General features: G+C 58.4%; 1 protein-coding gene across 1 annotated transcript; it reads right to left on the bottom strand.

Moving 5' to 3' along the window:
- Positions 1-1,027: 1,027 nt before the first annotated feature.
- CCDC157 (coiled-coil domain containing 157) lies at positions 1,028-8,990 on the bottom strand (the record flags this gene model as incomplete). Its single annotated transcript, XM_082667806.1, has 10 exons — positions 8,732-8,990; positions 6,641-6,812; positions 5,295-5,940; positions 4,526-4,603; positions 3,982-4,172; positions 3,479-3,655; positions 3,142-3,310; positions 1,907-2,046; positions 1,367-1,455; positions 1,028-1,277 (listed from the first exon to the last, which is right to left on the bottom strand). The coding sequence occupies exons 1-10, from the start codon at positions 8,977-8,979 to the stop codon at positions 1,028-1,030; spliced, it is 2,160 nt and encodes a 719-aa protein (XP_082523932.1). The 5' UTR covers positions 8,980-8,990.
- Between the last annotated feature and the right edge of the window lie 4,692 nt (positions 8,991-13,682).

Here is a 13,682-nt window from a genome sequence, read left to right as displayed (position 1 = left end):
GGCTCCCTCAGCGAGCCCCCGGGCTCCACAGAAGCAAGAGTTGGGCAGCCTGTGGCCATGCCAGTTCAGCTACGTACACAGCTCTTCTTGACTTTTCTCTGTAAACTGAGGTGCTCTACTTGTTGGCCTCCTGACCAGGGAAAACTGTCATAGAAAGCCGAGAGCATCCCCCATCCCACCCCCACACCCAGAACTCCTCAGCAAGGTCTTAGTGCCTGTCCTTCACAGGCGGGGTAGCTCAGGACAGGCTGGAGGCTTCGTGAGGAAAACTGGACTACTGCAGGCCTGGTGTGCCTGGCGGCATCAGTGCCCTGGCCCCAAGGGACAGGCCTGGGAAAGCCAGGGCTGGCTTGGGGTGTCCCGCTCTCTGGCTGGGTGAAGCCTTGCCCTGCCTTCAGTGGCCTGGGGGTCCAGCCTCCTGGATTTAGAGAAACCCTTTCTGACTTGTGTTTCCTGAAGGTGAGGCGTTCCGCAGTGAAAGGGGGGCTGATTTTCTTGGATCCTTAATGTCCCCATGCCCAGGTTCACAGCTGGGTGGTCCCTGCCTGCCTTTGTGAGCCTGAGCCAGAACCCTGGCCTCTGACTCCTTCCTTGCCTCAGGTGTCCTCACTGGGCCCACCGTGGCGGCTGCTCTCCTTCCCCTGCGCACCCCCTACCCTGACCCTGCTCTTTATTGGTGGGGGTCACTGAGTCCATGTTACCCCTTAGTCTTTGCAGTGAGGATGAAAAGACTGCCTTTCACATCGCCCAGGTGCTAGAAGCTTCTTTCTGCCCTCAGTGTGTCCTCTTCCTCCACTGTCCCTGTCAGGAGGGAGGCAGGAAGCTCCCATTTACTGAGGGTGCACAGTGTGCCAGACCTCTGCTGGCCAATGACCCACATGGCTGGGGACTCAGGACAGGGAAGGAAGGACTCTTGCTCTGCTGAGCCAGTGTGGTGAGGCCAAGGTCGCTGTGAGCAGATGGCCTGGGCTTTATTACATGGGGTGGGTTGCCAGCTTCCCGCCCTCCAGCCCCACCCCACTGCAGGCTATGTGGGCCGCTCCTGGGGCTGGTATGCAGGGCTGGCCTGGCCCCGGCTTGGTGACAGTCTCCTTCTCAGCCTGGCCAAGGCCCGGATGGGGTTCTGGGCACAGTTGGTCGAGTGGGTCACATCCTCTAGGGAGGACTTGCTGGGTCGACTGCAGGGCTGCTGAGGCGGGGAGGCCTGGGGCTGGCCCTGCGGGGTCCTGCCCGCACTGGCCGTCCTGCTGCCAGGTGAGTGCTGCCTGCCCAGGGGCCTGAGGGAGGATCAGACGGCAAGATCCCCTGTGAGCGAGGGGGACCACCCCACCCCCACATGCCCCACCTCTGACAAAGCCTCACTCACCCTGGAGATGCTCTCTGGGCCTGGGCTGGGGGCGCTGCTCTGTGGATTCCCTTGCTGGGAGGGGCCCAGAGCTGGTCCTGTGGGATCAGCTGCAAAGAAAACCAAGCTCAGAAAGGCCCAGGATCCCCTCTGCAGCGAACAGAGAGGGTGTCATAGAGGAGGCGGGAGGGCCTGAACCTGTTGCCATGGCCCCTTCCTCTGAGGGGCAGAGTTTGGAAAGCCTTCCAGGACCTGTCCTTAGCCGTGGTAAGGGTGGGAAGGTTTGCTTTCTCATAAGCCTCCTGGTGCACTTGAAATAAAGGTTCAAAGGGCTAGAGGGGGGATTTGGAGCTGGAAGGCACGGTAACATCCTCATGCCTTCCTGAATCGTGGCAGATGGTTCACAAAAGCACAGCTTAAAGCCACCTGAGAGCCCCATGTGCAATGAGCTGGGCTGATGGCAGAGTCCCTGGGGGAAGCTGAAGACCTCTGCTGGGTTGGGGGCCTCTTCCAAGTCCCCAAGGGCCGGCCCCTTTCAGGTGGGGGAGCCATGCTGCCCACCTTGAGGGCCCCCTGCTGGGCCACCTCCCGGATCTTAGACAGCATGGATCGCAGCCGCCTGTTCTCCTCCTGTAGGACCCGGATACGGATGTCGTTGGCCTGCACCTGCCTCTCCATGTCGTCCGTGACGTTGCCAGAGCCTGTGGAGACCCACTTTCTGGCACCCCACCCCATCAGGTCTGCCTCTTGTGCCCAACGAGACAGGACCTCAGAGGGCAGACACGCCAGCCGGTACATGCCTAGGGTCCCCGTGCCTAGGGTCCCCTGCCGGTGGCCCTGCAGGTGGGTGGGGTCAGCATACTGGACCTCCCACCTCATCTTTTTTCTCCTGAGGCCTTGTTCCCCCCCTTCCCCTGCACTCCCTACTCCCCTGCCTGCTGGGAGGTGACCAAAGCCTTGCAGAATTTGAGAGCTGAGGGGGACCTGGAGCTCACCAAAAATTTAGCACATAGGTAAGAAAGTGAAGCTCTTCCAAGGCCACCTGTTTCCGGAGGGCCTGGGAGACAGTGACTCGTTCAAAGCCACAGCCGGCTCTTGGATATGAGTCTCAGGAATTCAGCAAGGATGTTCTTTCCCACTGCTGGGGGGACAGATGCTCCCCCTGACTCTGAACCCAGGCAAGGTGCTGCCTGCTCTGGTTATCAGTTTCCTGGTTTGTCACAAGCGGCTGCTACCTGCCTCGCGGGGCGGTTGACAGGGTAACACAAGGGCCCAGCACTCACAAGTGATGACTTATCATGACAAGCTAGATTGCAGTGGATCATCCCAACAGCTCTGCACGGGGATTCACCCCAGAGCTTCAGGGGACTGGAGGGGTTGGGATGAGAACCCAGGCCGCCGGGCAGTCAGTCTTCCACTGAGATGGGTCCCTAGCACTCCCATGGACACTGGACAGTTGGGGCTGTTTCCCTGGAGCTGGCCCCATGGTGTAGTTTGGGGAGATGCCAGGACAGGGGACATGGAAGCTGAGCAAGGACTGGCCTGTGACGTGGTAAAGAGCACAGGCTACACAGGTAGCCAGACCTGGGTCTGGATTTGGCTGGGTGACCCTGAGCAGTCAGCTCCCCACTGGGCCTCTGTGTCCCCATCCACACAGAGGAGTGGGTAACACGCAGAGCACCTGTGGGGGGGGGGGCTCTGCCACCCTTGCTGTGGACCCATGTCCTGCCCTGATGAGCCCTCAGCTGCCCACCCCCAGCCCCGGCGTGCCCTCTGCACCAACCCCGGGCCCCTACTTTGGATCTGGGCTTCCACAGGCCTGTGCAGGTCCGGAAAGGCCACCAGCAGCCTCTCCCGCTCCCTCAACTCCACGAGCTCACGTTCTCGCTCCGAGATGGTCAGCTGCAGATCCGCTGTTGCCTGCTCCAGGCCTTGCTTCTCTCGCTGCAGGCTCTGCAGCAGCTCCTGGGGCAGGGGAGGCTCAGAGCTGAGGACCGGCTCCCAGCCCGCTGGGGACACCCCATCACCTCCACTCCCCAGGCACGGGGCAGGCCCGCAGGTGCTTAGCTGGCTGCAGGTTCCTCCAGAGAAAGGGAAGTACCGCCCCTGCCCCCTCGCCCTGCCTGCTCACACCTGCTGGGCCCGGAGCTGGCACTGCCCCTGCTCCCTCTCGCTCTGCACGTGCTGCAGTTGCTTCTCCACGTGGACCCGCTGGGCCTCGGCCTCAGCCAAACTGCCCCTCAGCTCCTCACGCTCCTGGTCCAGGGTGTCCAGCTGCTGTAGCAGGGCTCGCTGTTTGGCCTGCAGGGACTGAGCCGGGATGGGCAGGAGGGAGGCCATGAGGCCCATGGGGCCAGGCCCAGACACGCAGGACAAAGGAGGCAGCTGTATCCAAGCCCACCCCATTGTGCTACATCTGTCTGTGCACATGTGTGCAGTAGAAGGGGTGGAGGGAAGAAGGGAGCAGACCCCAACCCTGGCAAGGCCAGGACCCCCAAGCTTGGAGACCTCGCCCCCACTTCTTTCCAGTCACAGTCGCCACTCAGGAATTCTCCTTAGGTCTCCAGTGTCTCCCCCCTGTCAGTGGGGAGCCCTTTCTCTCCCCTTCGTTGCAGGAGACCAGGCGCTGACCTCACCTCCTGGTGGCGGACCATGCTATCGACACGGACCTTCTCCTTGTCCAGCTCTGTGCTGGCCCAGCGGATCTGCTGGCTGGCTCCGTCCAGCCGCCCTGCCAGCAGCTGCACCTGCTCTTCCAGCTGCTGCACCTGCCTCTCAGCCTCCGCCCTGTGCTGAGCCTCCTCTTGCAGCTCCTGGGCCTTCGTCTCTGCAGGATTGAGTGGGCGGGGGAGGGGGTAGAGCGGGGGAGCCCTGGGGAGTTCCTGCACTGCCTCTGACCCAGGACAAGACCTGGGACCGGGGTCAGTGGTCACAGCACATCTCTGGGCCTCAGTGTCCTCAGCCACAAAATGGGGCTCTGAACCCTGCCTGAGGTGGGTTCTGAAAACAGTAGGTACTCTCTGGGTGGGAGGTAGCATCACCCAACAGTGTGGCCTCTCAGACCCAGCTTCCTCTGTGGTTCCCTTTAGCTTTGCCCCCAAAGCCAAGGAGACAGAGGGTGCTGGTCCAGCCACCGAGCACATGGCACACAGTACAGGGCTCCATGGCAGGGCTCCTCACCCACGGCCCGCGTAGACTCCCGCTGCTGCTTCAGCTCCCCCTCCAGGGTGGACACCTTTGTCTTGAGGTCACTTGTTTCTATGGCAGCCGAGAGAGAGGCCCTTCAGAGGCTCCCTTGGGCCTGGCTGGCAGCCTTAACGCCCAGTGCACCCCACAGCATGGTGGCAGCCCTAGCCAGGGTGGAGGAGTGCCTGGGCTTGTGGGAGGAGTTCTGGGGAGGTGCCAGGAGGCCTGGGTCCCTGTCCACTCTGCTTCCTGTCGGCTGGCTGACTCTCTGGGCTTCAGTGTCCTCCATGGGGGTGACTTGCCCAACTCCCTCAGGCCTCACAACTTCAGCAGGAGCTGGCCCACTGTGAGTGCAATAGCTGCGTCTCTGCCTGACGGCTTCTACTGAAGCCAAAGAGGGGCCTCAGCTGGCTGGAGCTACCTGGGGGATGAACTTCCCAGGAGTCCCCTTTGGTGACCGACAGGAGTGAGTGTATGAATCCGCCGCTCCCTCACCCCTCTCGTGGGACGACTCGGACTTCTACACAGGCTCCTGCGTTCCCCAGTGGGATTAAGCTCCAGTTGCCCACAGTGTAACCGGCTTGATGAGCACACCCCTTTTCCCCTGCCTCCCCTTCCCTGCGTCTGCTGCCCACTGCCAGTCCAGGTTTCTTCCACACCGACTCCCAGCACCCACAGCCCCGTTGCGGGGTCTGCTCCCGGGGGAGCCCATGCTCAGGCTGTGGCAGAGCCTGGCACTGAGGGTCCGGCCTCAGGCACAGACCTGCGAGCAGCTGCCGCCTGTCGCGCTCCCACTGGGCCAGGCGCTGCTCGGCCTCGTCCGCCTGCCGCCGCTGTGCCCCCTGCTCCTGCTGCAGGGCCTGCTCCAGCTCGCCCACCTGCTTCCTCAGTCTGTCCTTCTGCCCCTTAGCCTCCTCCAGCTGGGCCCTGAGGGGCCCCACAAGCTGAGTGAGGGCCCCCATGTGCTTGCTGAGGCGTGCTAGGTCTTTGCTCTGCTCGGCCGCCCAGTGGCCCACGGTGGTGGCCGGCAGCGGCCTGAGCCCCATGCTGTCCTGCACGAGATGCTGGAACTGGCCTAAGGATGAGGGCAAGTTCTGGCTCTGACACAGGCTGATGACCATCTTGCCCACCTCCTGCAGGCTGCCCTGGACGCTGGTGCATGCATCACAGGGCACCAGGGCTGTCTCCATGGTCTGGGAGTGGACACTCCTGGTGTTTTCGGCCATCCTGGCTAGACACTGCAGGGAGACGCTGACAGGGAGTCTGTCCAGCTCTTGGCAGGTCTGGGGCAAGCCTGGCATTGGTGAGGTGGGCTTGATGAGCTTGGCAGTCACAAATTCAGGGCTCCTGGCTGGCTCGCCCTTGGCTGTGGGCTTGGAGGTGGGGGTCTCCCCTTGGTTTGCCCTTTTCTGTAGTCAGGAAGAGAAAGGGAAAGCAGGTGAGGGAGATGGGCCCTGGAGGTGACCAGCTCTCTGGGGATTTCTCTGACAGCAGCCACTCCTGATGCTCAGACCTTCAGATGATATCTGATACCAAGGTGAGTGAGAGAGCATGCCTTCTCCTTTCTGCTGCCTCAGCTTACCAAGCCCAGGCTCCATGCTGTTACATGCATGGCACTGGGAGGGTAATACAGTGACAGACACAGCTGCCGGGTACTGGGCCCTTGCTTAGTGGACTTGTTTGCTCTTGTGTTGCTGAAGCCACTGTCAGTTTCAGTTTCCTTCCCATTATGGTGACAGTGGTCCTGCCCACCAGGTGGTTGTGAGGGTTACGGAATAACCCATAACAAATGGGGTCGATACAAACACCATTCCCCAACAATGCCCTGGGAGGTAGGGACTGTTATCACCCCCACTGCACAGATGAACAAACTGAGGTTCAGACTAGGTAGGATTTTTCCAAAGCCCCACAGTGTAAACTGCAGAACCAGATGGCCCACACATGACCCCCAAGGCCTGCATTGTGAACTGCCAGGCTGCATGGGCCTTGAGTGGGGGCTCCAGAGTGGAGCCAGCGACAGATGCGGTGCACATGTGGTGTGCGAGGAGCCTGGGGCAGGTGGACTGATGTGAGGGTGACTGCAGTTGGGGAAGTGGGTGGCTGACCCACCTGGGGGGCCACCTGCCGAATGAGCATGACCAGCCTCAGCAGGCTGTTCCAGAAGCGCCGCACCGTGAGCCCCACGGACATGCAGGGCCTGGCAGCCCTGGCGGGGGGCACCGTCTGCTCCACGCTGAGGTTCTCCAAGTAGCTCGCGCAGCTCTGAAGCAGCAGCAGGAGCCTGTGGGCAGAGATGGCAAGGTTGGCTGGGGCAGAGCCCAGCACCAGTGTGCCCTCACACCACACGACCGGCAGCCTCCCGCTCTGGGAACCAGCCCGGGCGTCAGGGACTCGGAGCGTCTCAGAATACACTCTGCCTGACCCAAGAGCCACTTCTTCCAGGAAGCCCTCCCTGAAGGCTAAGCTTGGGGCCCCTTCGGGGCCTCCTGGGTGGCAGCACTTCTGCCTGGTTGCTCCCCACTGGACTAGGAGGCTCTGGGAGGCTGGGCCTTGCCTTGGTTGTGTTCAGAGTCCTCAGAAAGTGCTGGGTAAGTGGCTGCCTTCCACCGTGTGGCTCAGAGCCTTCACCTTGCAGAGGACCCAGCTGAGACCCCCAAAGCGGAGGAGGCTGCGCACGGCCTCAGGGTGAGTGTGCAGGGCAGTGTGCCCTGCGGTTTCCTGATTCTAGTTGGGGGTGGGGGTTCTCCTGTGGGATGAGCTGCTTCTGCCACAATGGAGACTGGAGTGAGAGAGCCAGGTCCCTATCCTACCCTGAGTCAGGGGCTAATTGTAAGGAAAAGGGGTGTTGGGAAGAGAAGTAGGTATTTGCATGGGAATCAGGCTGTTTTAAAAGAAGAGATACTGTGTTTACAAAACATATGGGCAGATAAGTGACCTCAACTTGTTGCAGGTGCAGGAGGGTCATCCCAAACCAACTGTGCCCTTGGGCAGAGAGGGCCTGGGGGAGGGTTGCTGACCGCTCCAGGCCATACCCCTCTCTAGGCCAAGGTGTTCTCCTCTGTGAATGGGGACAATGAATGAGCAGCACTGGAGGGTGGAGAGTGACCTGGACAGACGGGCCAGGCGAGGGGTGGGAAGGCGGGTCAGCTCCAGCTTTCTAGAAGGCGGATGGGTGAACTGGGCCCTGACGGGCTCAGCCAGCACAGGGACGAGTAGGCGGGGCACTCCTAGCAGAGGGCACAGCAAGGAAGGAAGGTGTGTTCTGGGCTCACACATGTTCAGCCCCCTACAGGGTCCAGGTAGTGCTTTCACACCGTCGGCTCCTCCAGGCCTCTGAGTGGTTACCCTGGCTTCTAATTGTCTCCAGGCAGGTCATCCCCAAACTGCTGGGGTCCCTGCCTGTCTGGCCCCCGTGACTTCATTAGCATGCAGGGTTTGGAGCACATGGAGCCTGGGCTGTGGTCCCCAGGGAGTGGAGGCTGACGACCATGCTAATGTGAAAGACAGTGTAGAAGTGGTGGGGCTGCAGGGGAATCCACTGGCCTCCTTCCCAGCAGGGCCAGGATTTGGAAAAGCACATCCCGTGTCTGGCCCTGTGACACATGGAAGGGACAGGAAAAACAGCCTGGGATGGAAAGTCTGAGCAGCATCTGTAGTGTCCTCGACACACAGAAACCTTAAGGAAGCAGCTGGCGGTGGCTGGAGAAGTAGCCGTCAGAGCTGTGGTGTCACAGAGACCAACAGGGTGGCCAGCAACTCCCTGAAGGTGGACTATAAGACACACGGCACAGGGGCTTCCCTGGTGGCGCAGTGGTTGAGAGTCCGCCTGCCAATGCAGGGGATGCGGGTTCGTGCCCCGGTCCGGGAAGATCCCACATGCTGTGGAGCGGCTGGGCCCGTGAGCCATGGCTGCTGAGCCTGCGTGTCCGGAGCCTGTGCTCCGCAGCGGGAGAGGCCGCAACAGTGAGAGGCCCGCATACTGCAAAAAAAAAAAAAAAAAAAAAAAAGACACAGCACAGCGCGACACAGGTGAGATCTCTATGAGGGCCCTGAACCAAGCTGGCCCCCGACAGCATTCAGTCAAAGGTGATTGTTGTCATCAATGTCATCACCCCGCCAGAAGCGGATCCTGTGGCTGCTACTGGTTTATGGGGTGGGTGCCAGCATCTTGAGATGACCAGGTTTGGTCCAGGCTCTCACCTGTCGATGACCAGCTCCAGCAGCACAGCGTGGGACAGCTGCGTGAACTCGGGGTCACCTGGCACGTGGTCGTAGTGCTCTAGCAGGGCCACCATGTCCAGGTCACAGGCCATGCGGTCAGGGAACTTCCAGGAGGGGAAGTGCACGGGCCCGGCACGCGAGAACACGTCCACGATGGTGCCCTGAAGGTCGGTGAGGTCCCTGCGCAGGCTGTCCATGCAGGCCTGGCTGCCCAGCAGGTGTGCCATCCTTGTGGCTCCTGAGGTGGACAGAGAGGATCCCCGTTAGCCAGAGCCACGTGGCTGCTGCTGGAGGAAGCTTCTGAAAACCCCAGAAAACCTGCTGAAATCCAACCTCGACCCTGGGGAGAAGTCGGTTCCCTGGCCCCTTTGGGACCTGCTTGTGGGTGACCTCACCAGCCTCTCTCTCATCCACCCTACCCCACACCCACACTACTGATTTCCTCGGTCCACAAGTCCCTCTGAGGACCTGTGTGTGCCTGGCCCCTGCTAAGTGCTGGGTGGATACAGCTGTGTATGAGGTTGTACTTGCTGTCCTTCCCTCCCTGAGCAAAGCACTGGACCGGCTACTGACAACAAAAAGACAGTTGTAGCTACAGTATGACGGGGAGCACTGAACCACCCCTGGCCACTCTCGTCTCCTGCCTGGACTGCAGCAGCAGTTCCAGCTGGGCCACAGGCCTGCCCACTGGAATCTGATCCACTTCTGCTATGGAGACCTGGGCCAAGCCTATCTGACCACATCACACTGGCCAACAACCCCTCAGGACTCACTTTGGCCCTTGGGAGAAAGGCTACCTCCAGGCACACCCCTCCCCTTGTCCTCTCTCATCACCTCCCCTCCCCTCCCCTCTCCTCCACTCCACATACCATCAGCTACAAACAGCAGCTCCTGTGCAGGCACTCGTTTCTGAATCCATGCCCATCTGTCTCTTCCATCTGAGTCATGCTTCCCCCATCCAGTTCCCATCACCTGCCTAACTCCTCTCATCCTTCAGGGTTCCCGGACATCACCTCCTCCAGGAAGCCTTCCCTGAGCACCCTCCAGGCTGGCTTAGATACTCCCTCTGGGCTTTCCCCATCTTGGCCCTGATTGGTCTCTGCAGGAACGGCCTCTGCTCTCTAGGACAGGTCCTCACCGCACCTCAGTCACTGTGGTATCCCCAGTATGGCAGCCTGGGGCCTGGCCTATTGCAGATGCTCACTGACAAATGAACGACTAGTAATTGAACGGAGAAAAGAAAAAGAATCCACAAAGAAAATTTAAAATACCTTGACTTTGGGAGGAAAACAAGTCCTGAAGTGTAAGAGAGGAACACCTGAAAATTTGTATGGATAGCTATCCTAATCATTCTAGTGACGGGGGTCCATTATATGTTGATACAGGGGTCCCAGTCCTGCCCCTTTCTGGCTGTGTGGTCATGGGCAAGTCACCGCACCCCTCTGAGCTCCAGCTGTCTCACTTGTAAGATGGGGACACCATCCCCCATCAGGCCAGGTGGTATCTGCAAGTAACGTGCTTGGTCCAGGACTTCCCTGGTGGTGCAGTGGTTAAGAATCCACCTGACAATGCAGGGGACACAGGTTGGTTCCCTGGTCTGGGAAGATCCCACATGCTGCGCAGCAACAAAGCCCGTGTGCCACAACTACTGAGCCTGCACTCTAGAGCCCGTGAGCCACAACTACTGAGCCCTCGTGCCACAACTACTGAAGCCCATGCGCCGCAACAAGAGAAGCCACCACAATGAGAAGCCCGCGCACCACAACAAAGAGTAGCCCCTGCTCACCACAACTAGAGAAAGCTCGCAGGCAGCAATGAAGACCCAACACAGCAAAAAACAAAAAAAAATAAAAAAGTGCTCGGTCCAGGGCAAGGCACCAGTAAAAGTTCTGCAGCCATAGTAACTATTATTACTGTGATTACTATTACTAGCAGTAACAACAGCAAAGACCATCCTTGTCTGGAGCTGCTGTCTACCTTCCATATTTCCTTTTCTCCCCTGCGGCCCGCACAGATTGCTTCCCTTCCATCTTTGCCGTGTGTGGACATCTGAAGACAGTGATTTGGATGAACCATCCCTGGCCCTTGACTCAGAAGGTCTGGTCCCTCCCGTGGCTCTTTGCAGGCCTCTGACAGCAGGTGTCAGAGCCAGCAGCCCTGTGGATGCTGAGCCCTGGTCCCTCCCCACCCTGCAGTGGGGGCCCCTTGTCCTTTGTGGTTTTCTCAGCAGCAGAAAGTTCCTTGCACCAAAGCCCCACCCTGCAGTAGGGGCTGCTTGGGCAGGATTTAGGCCCCCAGGAAGTCCAGGCCTGGCAGGGAAACCTCTCTTCCTCCAACCTGTTTCCATCTCCCAACCTTCCTCATTGCAGAAAATGGCACCCTCACTGGAAGCACCTGGGCACTTCCTCGAATCCCTTTCCTTTATCCCCACATCCAGGCACCCAGTGCTGCTAGCTCCACATCCCACCCACTCTGAGAACCCGCCACCTCTGTCCATCAACACTGCTCCACACCCCCCACCTCCCCCAGACCACTGCCCCAGCCTTCCTGAGGGTCGCCCTCTCCCCTCCCCAGCACCTCCTCGCACCTCGGCGTCTCACCCCCGTAGAATATGCTTCCTCCCCATACTCTGTCTAAATAAGATGCCTCCCTCAGATCCCCGGGCTGGTGAGGTCCCCTGTTACACATTCTCAAAGCAGCCTGTGCTTTTCCCTCCCAGTACACACCACAGTGGCATGGAATCATTGAGTCATTATTTGCAGTTGGGAATCTGTCTCCCTGCAAGCACGTAGACCATTTTTTAGTTCACTGCGGTATGACCTGGCCACCTGGGCTGGGACCCGAGGGCCTGCCTGTGCCCACAGGTGCAGGGAAACCCAGAGGCCCCAGGGTGGTTCCTGAGGGCAAGCCAGCCTCTCCGGCCTCCCAGAGGACTGGGCCCTGTCCTCACCTCTGCACAGGTGCCTGTCCGTGGAGCTGGATGTCTGAGTGCCCCCAGCTCTTGGACTTGCCTGCGGGCTTTCGGGCTCAGGGTCAGAAGCTCAGCCAGGTGCCTGGCTTCCCGTGTCCAGCTCTGCAGTCCCTGGGACTGGATGTAGGGAGAGTGAGGGAGTGGGCACTCAGGGAGGGCTTCCTGGGAGTGGGGGGCAGGGAGGAGGCTGTCCCAGAAGAAGGGGGTTGTTTCAGGCTGGAGGATGGGGCGAGGGAAAGGGCAGGTGGGGTTGCCAGCCTTGAGCCTGAGCACCGCTGGCTCTGACTAGAGGACCTACTGTCGGCCACTTTCCAAATCCACCTTCTTTATTTATTTATTTTTATTTTTTGGCTGCACCACGCGGCACGTGGGATCTTAGTTCCCTGACCAGGGATTGAACTCGCGCCCCCTGCATTGGAAGCGCAGAGTCCTAACCACTAGACCCCCAGGGAAGTCCCCAAGTCCACCTCCTTTAAACAGATGAGGAAACTGAGGCTTTGGGAAGTTAGGGGGCTAGCCTAAGATCACTCAGGGAGCTGAGACTCTTGAGTCCTACATCTTCAGGCCATACTACTTCAGGCCAGCACTGGACAAAAGAAATATAATGCAAGCCATGTATGGGTTTTAAAATTTTATACTTGCCACATTAAAAAAACTAAAAAGAAAGAGATAAATTAATTTTAATAACATATTACTTAATACACCCAAAATATCTCTTCAATGTTAAATCAATATAAAATATTAAGTCTATTTTTTTGCATTAAGTCTCAAAATCCAATGTCTATTTGACACTTATAGCACATCCCAATTTGGACCAGCCACCATTTTCATATACAGCACCACATGGGCTGGTGGCTATTATATTGGACAGTGCAGGGGTAGGGGGTCAGATCCTGTGTTCATTAAGCAGATGGTGACTGAGTATCTTCTACATGTTGGGCATTGTGTCAGGGATAGGGACAGAGCAGGGCACACAGAGCACTGTCCCCCAGGAAGCACCATCTATGTCTGAGGGTCTCTGCAGGGGGCAAGTCTTGGTGTGTCAGCTCTACAGTTCCACCCACAGGTGGGGTGATGAGTCCCCACAATACACACACACACACACACACAGGTCCACTTCCCACATACAAATGTTGCCTCAGTGATGGCCTCTCATAAGATATTGCCACCCATGAGGTGTTATGTCCCCAAAGAATGAGGCAGAAACAAACAGAAAAACCGACTGAAACATTCTGAAACACAACATTGAAAAACATCCGAGGTTACCCTACGTCGTTTCTTCTGAACAGTGGGGATTTGCAGATACAAGCCTGTTTTGAGAAACACGTGTGTGTGTGTGTGTGTGTGTGTCAAGTGAAGGAACATTTGACACAGGCTTTCTCTGTAATTCCTGGGTCCTGAGTAGAACCCTCTCCCTTTAGCTGCCAGCCCCGCACTGTTCCTGAGATCACACAAGTGCTGGCACTAATTGAGCCACCACTACCCTGGTGTGGGAGCAGCAGGTAACTCTGCCTCTCCTCAGGCCCCTCAGCCCAAGGTGGACTTTTAACTCGCAGAGAAGTGAAGGAGCCTTTCCTGCACTCCCGTTTAACATTCGAGTCCTTTCCCTCTCTTCTCCCGCTTCTCTCTCGAGACCGCTGGGACCCTACCCCTCAGGTAAAGATTATGCCTCCCTCCTGGCCAGTGCACCCATGGAAACACTTTAGAAAGTCTAAAACCATCTAAATGGCAGTGTCAGTCTCTGACTCAGGAGTGCTAATTGCCTGGATCCCTGGGGACGCTGAAGGAATCCAGTGAAGACAAAGGAGTAAGTAACTGCACTAATAGAGAAGAATGGGCTGGGTTTGGATTCTCACTCCACCATGTGAACTGAGGATGTGAACCTCTCTGTCCTCACCTGTAAGTAAGTTGCTATATGAAATAAATGATGGAATGCATGTAGTGTTTGGCACATGGTCT

This window comes from Grampus griseus (assembly GCF_964374135.1).
Source record: "Grampus griseus genome assembly, chromosome: 12".
Lineage (NCBI taxonomy): Eukaryota > Metazoa > Chordata > Mammalia > Artiodactyla > Delphinidae > Grampus > Grampus griseus.
The sequence above is the reverse complement of the archived record's forward strand: the minus strand, read 5'-3'. Positions and strand labels throughout refer to the sequence as shown.